This window comes from Megalobrama amblycephala, linkage group LG8 (assembly GCF_018812025.1).
Source record: "Megalobrama amblycephala isolate DHTTF-2021 linkage group LG8, ASM1881202v1, whole genome shotgun sequence".
Lineage (NCBI taxonomy): Eukaryota > Metazoa > Chordata > Actinopteri > Cypriniformes > Xenocyprididae > Megalobrama > Megalobrama amblycephala.
In genome coordinates this window covers 10,647,979-10,659,081 of record NC_063051.1, presented here as the reverse complement: position 1 = coordinate 10,659,081, position 11,103 = coordinate 10,647,979, and the positions used below count along the sequence as shown (strand labels likewise).

General features: G+C 36.3%; 1 protein-coding gene across 4 annotated transcripts; it reads right to left on the bottom strand.

Moving 5' to 3' along the window:
- Nucleotides 1–193: 193 nt before the first annotated feature.
- On the bottom strand, nt 194–8,514 carry cnga3a (cyclic nucleotide gated channel subunit alpha 3a). 4 transcript variants are annotated; one of them, XM_048199211.1, is made up of 9 exons: nt 8,131–8,514; nt 6,464–6,601; nt 5,345–5,461; nt 4,911–5,087; nt 4,451–4,510; nt 3,935–4,108; nt 3,676–3,777; nt 3,476–3,582; nt 194–1,966 (listed from the first exon to the last, which is right to left on the bottom strand). In XM_048199211.1, the coding sequence occupies exons 2-9, from the start codon at nt 6,568–6,570 to the stop codon at nt 561–563; spliced, it is 2,250 nt and encodes a 749-aa protein (XP_048055168.1). In that variant the 5' UTR covers nt 6,571–6,601; nt 8,131–8,514; the 3' UTR covers nt 194–560. The 4 variants fall into 4 exon arrangements, with proteins under 4 accessions (XP_048055168.1, XP_048055166.1, XP_048055165.1 ...); XM_048199209.1 differs by lacking the exon at nt 4,911–5,087 and having other exon boundaries at nt 8,131–8,513; XM_048199208.1 differs by lacking the exon at nt 4,451–4,510 and having other exon boundaries at nt 8,131–8,512.
- Between the last annotated feature and the right edge of the window lie 2,589 nt (nt 8,515–11,103).

The following is an 11,103-nucleotide window of genomic DNA, read 5'->3' as shown; positions in this document are numbered from 1 at the left end:
ATAATGTTACAAAAAAATTTTTTTTTTAAATAAATACTGTTCTTTTGAACCTTCTATTCATCAAAGAATCCTGGAAAAAATATATATATCATGGTTTCCAGAATAATATTAAACAACACAACTTTTTTTCAACGTCGATCATAAGAAATGTTTCTTGAGCACCAAATCAGCATGTTTAAAATTGTGTTTTTAAATTGTGTTAAACAATATTACTGTTTTAACTGTATTTTAGAAAATCAAAAATGCAGCCTGGGTGAGTATAAGAGACTTCTTTCAAAAAACAAAAAAAGTTTTGCCAACCCTAAACTTTTGAATGATAGTGTATCTCTCTCCTGAGGGCATGTAAACAAGATCCTGCATTTTATGCCATTTGTGCTGTTCCATACTGCATATATTGAATAAATACAACATTTTAACACGCATATGTGGCAATTAGTACAATGTTGTCATGTGTAAAATGTATAAATGGATAAGTATAAACAGTTTAAAAGTAATGTACTATGTTAAGAAATATGTACATAGATAGGAAACCCCTTTAACCCCAATGTCTATGCTGTTGACTATTTTGTCTTCTTCTCTTCTTCTTTTTTGTCCTCAACAACCTCAGACAGATCTTCGACTCGTAGTGTTTTCACTTTGTTCTCCATGTTGGTTATCCTCTGTTTTATCTTGCCCTGGTAGGACATGTACTCTGCCATAAGCTTGGCAAATTTGCCTGTCATGACATCAAGGTTGCCCTCTAGGCGTTGAATCTTCTCCTCCAGATCTTTGGGATCAGCACCTGCGCTTGCCACCGCCTCATCAAGAAGGTTGTCTTTCCTTAAGATAGCCTTTCCTTTCTCCTCCAGGGCTTTTTTGGCATCTGGGTACTCGGTAAGCGCTTCCATGAGATCATCTTTAGACAGGGCGAAAAGGTCAGAATAGCCGACGCTACGAATGTTTGCTGTTCTTCTGTTACCGGCCTTACTGCCTTTAATTCCAAGGATGCTGATTTCTCCGAAGTAAGCGCCATCGCTGAGCACCACAAACTGCGTGATGCCATCATCGGCCACTACAGCGAGCTTTCCTTCTTTGATGATGTACATTTCTCGGCCGATGTCACCCTTCTTACATATGTAATCTCCAGGACTGAACACCTGAGGTTGCAGCTTCAACACCAACTCTATAAGAAGTCCAGCTTCACAATCCTGGAAGATTCGCACCTTCTTCAGCGTGTCTAAATGGACATTGATGGCTATCTCAGCTTTGAGCTTGTCTGGGAGATTCTTTAAGACTTCCTTCTCATCACAAGTTTTCTTCTCCGTCCAAAGGTAGTCAAACCATTTGATGACCCTGGCCTCCAGGTCCTTGCTGACCTTACGGAACTGCATGTACTGCTTGATGGAGTCGATCTTGGCCTGAAATTCAGCACGAGAAGCATTCATGTTGGAGATCATGGCACCGACGTTACCGACGATGGTAGCGAAAATCAACACTCCAATGAGGAAGTCCATAACGACAAACAAATATTCAATATCTTTAACGGGAGGTGGTGTTTCTCCAATGGTGGTGAGAGTGAGAGTGGACCAGTACAGGCAGTAGATGTATTTTCTGGCCAGGCGGCCATATTCAGGGTGACTGATGTTTGGATATACCCATGTGTCAGTTCCAAAGCCAATCGTTTTTGAAATGGCGAAGAAAATGCAAGCATTCCAGTGAATGATAATCAGGATGTAAAGTACGAGGTTGCTGATACGGAAAATGTTTGGATAGTTTGTTCGTGTTTCTGTGCGGTCAAAGAACTCGAAGAGACGTGCCATTTTGAAGAGGCGGTTGAAGCGAAGTTCAGGATTGTTGAATCCCACTTTCAGCATTATTAAATCTGTTGGGATCATTGAGATCATGTCATATTTAAACTGTGGGATTGTCTTGTAATGATCCATCAACTTCTTAGAGTCTTTGACAAGAAGACCCTGCTCCAAGAAACCTGAAAATGACAACAAAAATGTTAAAAATAAAAATGTAACAATCTTTATGTAGCTTGTGCAATCTAGTTAGATAAATGGATAAATATAATTAAATGTACACTATGATTCAAAAGTTTAGGGTTGGAAAGATTTTTATAATGTTTTTGAAAGTCAAATACAGCAGTAGAGTAATATTGTGAAATATTATTACAATTTAAAATAGCAGTTCTCTATTATATATATTCCAGTAATAGCAAAGCTGAATTTTCAGCAGCCATTACCCCAGTCTTCAATGTCACATGATCCTTCCAAAATCATTCTAATATGCTGATTTGCTGCTTATTTATTATTAACTGCTTATTTATTGTCAACTATGTGAATGTCTCAGTAGAGCATTATTTGTTTGTTCGGTACATTTTACTGTGGATTGTTTGGTAAATCAGTCGCAATTTTGGTACAGGCTTTGCAAACACTTTTACTGCAAGATATGGAGCAGACAGCAATGCCGCAATATGTAAGTAACCGTGTTAATTCTACTGCCTAATCTGTAATCGGTGATTTCTGATATGTAATGCTTCATGTAGTTATTTGTCTCAAAATCATTTATTGCTGTTTATGCGTCAGTAAATCAAGCCAGTGACTAAATGTATAACTTCACATTGTTTCTCTTAGTATGAAAATAATCTGTTATTTAATTTGTGATTAAATTATTTACAGAAAGCAATCAAAGAACCCTCCTTTTACAATGGCTGGAGCTGTCAATCACACAGAGCGAGTTTATCAGTGAATAAGTTCTGGATTCTCGCCAAAACTACCGTTATAATCAACGACGCTGCATAATGAATCTCATGTTTGCGCTGTTAGTTTTGATGAAAGCAGTCTTGAGGGTGTAGAAATCGAATTACAATGACAAGATGACTGCATTCATGTGCTCAACGGACATGTCTGTCGTCGGCTACAATGCTCATCGCAGAAACGTGCTATACTCAACACTTTTCACTATTAGTTAATCTCGACAGCTGTAATAGTACAAAACAGTAAAAAGATTTTGAGAGAGTTCCACATGTAATACTTACTTCATATGCAAATATGTTAGCCAATCATAGCCAGGGGGAGTTTACATTTAAGTGTCACAGTAGACACACCCCTTCCAACAGAGCGTTTAAAAAAAAATTCTAAATTATGACCATTTTTAATGTACAAATCATACTGACATAAGTGCATCTCAAGAAACATAAAAAAATGCAGTTCATGACCCCTTTAAAAAAATTCTGGAAACCATTATACACTTTTTTTTCAGTATACTTTGATGAACAGAAAGTTTAAAAGAACAGCATTTATCTGTAACAATGTAAAAGCCTTTAATGTCACTCTAGATCGATTTAACGTGTCCTCGCTAAATAACAGTATTATTTTCTTTCAGAAAAAAACATACTGTCCCCAAACTAATATAATGGTAGTGTTTTAATATGAATAATATTTAATAGATGTTCCATCAGTATTATCCTTTCAATGAATAACCACCATACCTGTTCTTGATCTGACAAATGTGTCTGTGTAGTAGATTATGTCTGCAGTATAGTCCAGGATGATCCAAAGCATTGTGTAAGAGTTCTGAAGCTCATTAAAACAGGCCCTGAAGAAATATGAAAAAATGAAGCATATGCAGCATCTCTCCACACGTCTACATAATTATGCTGATGTCATGAGAGATATTGCATGAACAGACCTTGTTACCAGCATCATCAGGTTGTAAAACACTGGCGCTGCTATGACTGAAAGCCATCTGTAATACTTGTCTGAGGATGGGTCCATGATCCACACTTCTTTCCTAAAACACATATTAGATTATTGTCTGGCCACTTTCAAAGATGAACACGTATACTAAATCACAGCATTCATCTTTAGATATTACTGTTAGAAGAGACTGAATAATCAGTGTTAATATCTGACTACTAAAACTAAAATGTCATTTGTGGCATACTCACGGTGGAGGAGGAGCATCTTTCTTTTTATCATCTTTCTTATCATCCTTCTTTTCGTCTTTTTTCTCATCCTTTTTCTCGTCTTTTTTCTCTTCCTTCTCATCTTTTTTCTCTTCCTTTTTGTCTTCATCTTTTTTCTCATCTTTTTTTATTTCTTCCTTTTTGTCCTCCTTTTTGCTGAATGTAACATTTTGAGTTGTTTTTATCTGAATTAAGCAACTAGCCTGAAATCTACAGGTCACTACTGTGAACTACCGCTCATGTTAACCTGCAGAGGGCAGCATTACCATTAACACTACCAAAATTCACTGTACAATGTACCAACTTCATACAAAACATGACAAACTATCATTTGTTGTTATTAACTGCATATTTGAGATACAGCACTATTAGAATTTATTATTTAGGATTCTACAATCTAGTATCTATCATATAAAACACTAAAAATATTTTAATTAGTATTTATAATGTACTAAATTGGGGTTTATATCTAGTGGAGCTGTTTCTACACATACTTACTCATCTGTGTTGTTGCAGTTGTTCATATTGTAAACTGCCAGAGGCCAATGATTGGCTTTTCTTAAGGAGCAAAAGGCATTAATTTTGCTGTTATTATTGTGGATTAAATTCTGAGGGATCTGATTTTATGATGACTAGACCATCACTACTGCTGATTTAGTATCTATATCAACATCTGTTCTAATTGTTTCTACTCTACAAGGTATTGCAAACCTAAAGGACATTTCTACATGGAAATCTACATACTGTTTTCATTATTATAACTTCCAGGTCCGACAAGAAAAGAAATGAATCCTCAGCTCTGTGATCGGTTTTATGAATCATCTGCACACAATACGGATATATTTCTGCACAGATCCAGCATGATTCTCTGAACGTTTCTTTAATTTTCAAGGACTCTACATTATACCAAAGGCATCTTTGTCTGTACAAAGAAATTGTACAGAAAATCTTGACTTACTTCCTCTTATGAGGCCTGTCAGGAAGGCCTATAGAGGATCGGGCATTACTTCCCCGGCTAGATAAGTCTTTGAGGTCAGGCCCACGGAATCGCTCCAAGAAGGAGTCGGGACGCTCAACCTCTCTGTGAAGCCTGTGTGAAGCCCAGTTCCTCAGCATTACCAGAAATTGGGTGAGCCTGGGAGACCGTAAGATGTCAAACAGAAACACTTCCAAGCTCTTTATACAGTATGTAGCTTTCTGTTCACCCCTTGTCAAATGCACACTTAACACATTCAAATTTTGTTGGCTTGGCTGATGAGTGGTTCACTTTTTTTCCATGGTAAAATCAGATTTTACTGCTACAGATCTACTGCTCAGTGTGCATTTGACTTGGGTTATTGGTAATCAGGGTTCACATGGTGAACTACGTTCAAGCTTTAGTCTGGATGTTACCTTGCCATAGCCCCAGCACCTGTGTAAGAGCTTCTCCTGGACTCTTGAAACTGGCTGGTTCCTGTAGAAATGATCCCCTGCATGTCAGAGGAAGTGTCCTCACATAGAGAGTGTGCCCTGAGAAAAAGGTGGGAGGAAATTGTGTTTCAGAACTCAAATTTTCCAAAAAGGAAACTAAATGAAGCTAAAAATGGCAAAACACCAGAACTAGTTAGAATAAAATATGAGAAGGTTCTCTAAACTTTGTTCTTTTGCTGATTCAACAGAAACAAAACAATGTGTAGCTCTACATACAAAAGTTAGAGGTTGGTAAGATTTTTTATGTTTTTGAAAGAAGTGTGTGTGTTTTTACATCAAAAACAGTAATTGTGAAATATTACTTCTATTTAAAATAGCTGTTTTATATTTTAATATTGTTTAAAATGTCATTTATTGCTGTTATGGCAACGCTGAATTTTCAGAAGCCATTACTCCAGTCTTCAGTGTCACATGATCCTTCAGAAATCATTCTAATATGTTGATTTGCTGTTCATGAGACATTTATAATTATCAATGTTGAAAACAGTTTTGGGGAAATGGAGATCATTTTGAAAAGAAATTTCAAAAGAACAGCATTTATTTGAAATAGACATTGCTGAATAAAAGTATTCATTTCTTTCACAAATCTTACTGACCCCAAACGTTTGAAAGGTAGTTTATCTTCCTGAAGAATCCAAATGTTCCGATAGAGCAACTTTTTAGAGTTTAGAGTTTATTATTAACAAGATCCCAGATAATTTCAGTCTAATTCCAGCTGAATTTTTCAGCATATATTGTTTTGTCACAATGTAATGCAGATTTGCAAAGAAGTTGTTATTAACGTATGAAGGAGTCCAAACTATATTTGACCAGACAACAAACCAGCTTCCTGTGCTTGAGAGCTTTCCGTTTCATATTCGAAGAGGTCAATGCTTAAGAAAAATGACAGTCTTTGAAAATCAAAGTTAAAGTCAGAAAATTCATTCAATATAATTTCATTGTCCATTTAAGACTCTTTTTGGTGCAAAACCATTAACATCATAAGTCATGCTAAAAAGGGAATTATATGACCCCTTTAAGGTCATGTATTGTTATTCTAACCTGCTTGGACCATTTTCAGTCTGATCCAGTTCATCTTCAGAGGCTCGGACCGCGTGCCTTTGTTGGGATGGGTAGGATTGCTCCGTACAAATCTTTGCCATTCTCATTCTTTTCTTTGCCTATTCTAGGCATCCAGCGCTTGATAAGATAGACAAACAAAGGACAACACCATAACAATAAAAGCATGAATTATTAAACATTTAAAGCATGTTTTTGATCTTAGAAAATAAATTATGCTCAAAAGCACAATACAATAAGGCTTTCAATGGGCTGTCATTAATTAAATCATTGCAACGTTGTATCAGATCAACCCAAAGTTCAGTGGAATTAAAATCAGAAGAGATTACAAGCACCTGTTATTTACTTGATCTCTGCAAACCCATTTTTACACTGACAGCAATGCCATCTGAACACATCACCTAAAAATACTTGCTGCTTAAACACTAAACAAGATCATCTCTCTGGTAGATCTTGACCCAGATGTACTTTAAAGCCACTTGATATTAAGCCACCATGTATATAGACGTCTTAGAAAGTGTGACTGCATGTAGCAAGAATTGGTTGAGAATTGTTTTTTGGTTAAACTGAGTGATAAATTTCATAAAAACAGCATATTTTCCTATGCAACAAATACGGCTGTAGTGTACACAACATATTGTTTTGGGGTTTCAGGGTCTTTGACCAAAAGGGCGATGCTGGGCTTTCTCAATCTAATGATGTTTAGTTTTATTGTGTAGTTGCAGGGAGATTAGTCTAATTAGACTAACACCACCAATGCTATTTGTGTAATCTATTCCAAATCCAGAACGATGCTAATGCTGAGGACATGCAGCAACTTCTTGTCAGCAGTCCTGATTTCGAGCGACCAAGTCCCCACTGCCCACCCTAAACAATACATCAATACTTTGACAAGCCAAGGGTGGTCTTTCTTTCCATTCTTTGTACTGTCATCATACATTTAAACCTCATTTTGTTTTAAATGCTTAGTCAGTGTTTATGTTAAATCATATAGGCTACATACAGAGTAAATTATACAGAGTAAATGCATCATTATTATGAATGTATTTCTTGTTAAATTTTTAGTAACAAAAATTGAGGTTGCAAGGAGTTCAATGTACATTACAGTGATGATCATATATTTACAGTTCCTAACTTTGTATGTTAGAAAATTAGCTATGTATTTTTTATAGCTATATATGTATTTTATATAAAGTAATAACGATAAATATAAAGTTTTAATATCTTATAGTAAATTTGCGTATTTTTCATTTTACCTCGTGGTAAAGGTGGTTGTTTTTACAGTATAGGTAACACTGACATTGTAATGTAAAATGTCTCTAAATGTCTCATTAGACAGTGAATGCTGGACTGGTTTATTGTCACTAAACGGTTTAGTTGGAAAGCTGAGCACTGCTGCACGTGCGCCAAAACGCTCTGACTAAAGAGGGAATCCTGTTAACTCATTTACATTTGTTGCTAGCTTTATTATTAATACATTATGCAGTATTTTAGTGACTTGTCGAGTTATTTATGGTCTCATCGACAAATGCTGTCGGAAACACTAACGAACAACAAAGAAGTATTAGCATGGGACATTTACAACACTTTCAAGCCAATTGTTAACATTTACACTGCAATCTAGTAAACATGTAATCGATTAACCTTACCTTTGTAGCAACAATACTTTGTAGTCCAACAGATTTAGGGCACCAGATTCAGACAGAAATCCTGTTCAAGTTGCTCTTTGGTTGAAGCAGTTGGTGATCCTGCTTAGTGTTATGTAAAATCCCATCTTTAAAGAACTAATTCGAGTTTGCATTTTTGGCCATCAGTTTTCACCCACTTTTACTAATGTGTATCTCCTCAATGTCCACATTTTTAATAAGACTGCTAAAGGATGCGTTCAGGACTCTTCAGCTCCTCAGATGACTGACAGCTCCGAACGTTCGATGTAGAAGTGGGCGGAGAGTAGTTCTCGTCTTCTAATTAATATTCATTAGCAATGATAAATGGCAAATGGATCTGCCATTTATTTACAACAAACTGAAACGTAACGTTAATGTTTCTAATTCCACTTTTATTGTTCTCTCTCTTTAGGACGGATTTTTTTCTAAGCAACATCCTTAATTTTTTCCCCCTTTTTCTTTTTTTAATGATTTATTGTAATTGACACATTTACATCCTTCTGACTTTTTTCAGGAAATAATATTAAAATGTGTTGCTTTTTTCATTTTAAGTTTGTATACTTGTTTTGTTAGAACACCTTTTCTATGCTGCCAGGCAGTATTTTTGTCCTGATGAACCAGCACTTTGAGAGATTAGTGAGCGAATGAAAAAAAGTGGCAGGTATTTGTGGCACTATACCGATATCACCAGCTCTGGCATCAACATGGTCAACCCAGCCATGCTAATGAGACCTGAGAAATCCTTAAGGCAATCTGCGGAGCTGCATTGTTAATCCCAGATTAGGCCTGAGCGCCTATCTGAGCCACCTAATACTCTTTCTTGGCCTCAGCCCTTCAAATACTATGTGTGCGTCAGTTAAATTGGGCTGACCTTACATAGCATATGCGAGTGAGTGAGTGAAATGGATATATAATACATCAAAACATTTGCAAAGACATAACTTTCAATAGCATGTCACCTGCCAATAGAATATTACTCCCAAATAAGTTCCCCTAATAAGGATTTAGCCGCCCTTTAACTTCTGCCATCTGTTACAGATCTCCATAAGATCTCTTCTTAAGGGAATACAAAATCTTCATCTTACCCTTTTTTTTTTTTTTTTACTAAAAAATACCCTATTGTAATGAGTTTTTTGATGGCTATGATACGTTACAGGTTTTGCCTCAGGCTTTGCCTCATTTGTATTATCTTGATTAAAAACACTAAAGATTTATTAATAATTCGTACATGAAATTCATATGTTTCGGTATATCAGAAGCAACACTATAGAGCCTTATACAGCATACAATCTGATTTACTGCAATGCTGCCCTTATAAGCAGTCCTCTTTCAGCTCAGAGGAAGCTAAGTGTCTTCAGCTCAGCTGCTGAAAAGCTTTTCATGTCATGAGGACATTGAGTGACAGAGGCAGCACGTTGCTACAGCAGTTTTTAGGGAAAAGCCATGATGTAGTAGAACGTAATAGATATTTCTTTCAATAAAATCTCTCTATAGTCACACACCTATGATTTATGATGTTGCTGTAGAGTATATGGGCTAATCCTGATTTGCTTTTCACACAGGTTCCATAATTAGCTGTCTAATTGTCTAGGTTTGCATAATGCCTCTAAATAGACCTTATGGAGTCATTTATGGTGATGCTTAGCTAATGCAGCCACATCTGACTAGTGACTAGCAATACTGTTGCCTCTACTTTCACTCAGATTAAGGCATCTATTCTGTTGAGACATACTGATTAACTCTTGGACGCCCATATAGCAGTGCGTAACTGATTTATATATACTGTGGACCGAATTAACAGATACTCAAAGGTCATTAAATACTGAATGAATATTAAGGTAATAAGTGAGTATTCAGTTATGATAATAAAACTACAGAGTCTCACAGTGTTTGTTTGGAATCATGTACAGAAACATTCAGATCATTTAAAAGCCTCTTAGCTCAAGCAGCCAGAAGGTAAAGGTAATCACTATCTCTAAACACAGCTGCCTCCACTGTCTGCCTATCTTTGTCTCTCTCTCTTGCTCACTCATTCATTCACTCACTGTATAATAGTTTCAAGACTGCTTTCACCCTAAACTGTAACTTTTGCCAGTGTGCTCCATGAGTACATGCTGCTAGAAAATAGAATCAGGCCGTGTTGAGTAACCAGTTTCACTCAAAATCATTACAAATGACTACAATACACCCACATATGTTGCAAACAACAGATTTGAAACCTCATGTGAACCGAACCTGTTTATAAAGTTTGATAATGCATTTGTGGAACTGTGATAATGCCCATGATTTTCAGTGGAATATTTCAGGGAAAGAACTATGAGGCAATACTAGGCTTGAGTTTAATGGCGAATAACATTCAGACATGAGCAGAATGCTGTATTGTGTTTGTGATCGGAATCTGTTCTGATTGCAGTCAGAACGTTTTTGGAAACAATCCCTGCTGCTGTGGATCACTTATAGTCAGCAGGAGGTCACTGACCAGATATATTTATTTGATTTGCTCTGTTGTGTTTCTTGTTTTCTCTCACTCTCTCTCAGGCAGAACTGATTAGAAAAGACCAATTAAACAGCTGTGCCTTGGAAATGTTTACAATGCCATTATACATTTCGGAATACTGATTAATTAGAAAGACAGTCTGCTGTAAACACTGTTAATTAGGGTCACTAACAAATAAAATTCAAACTACATAGATGTAAATTGTACTTGCATGTAGCCGTAGGTGTTGTACTATATGTTTAGTCCCATTAAATAATCATGTTTGCATCTGCCTTTGAAATGCACATCTTTCTTATACACTGAATACCTGCCCAGATTGTCTCTGTTAAAAACCCGGAGCATTAAACTCTGTTATCCTGTCCCGCTCTACATCTCCTTCAGAATCTGATCATCCATCAACCTGTTAACTGATCCTCCAGTTGCTAACTAGCCTATGAACACAGCTCTCTATCTTAATA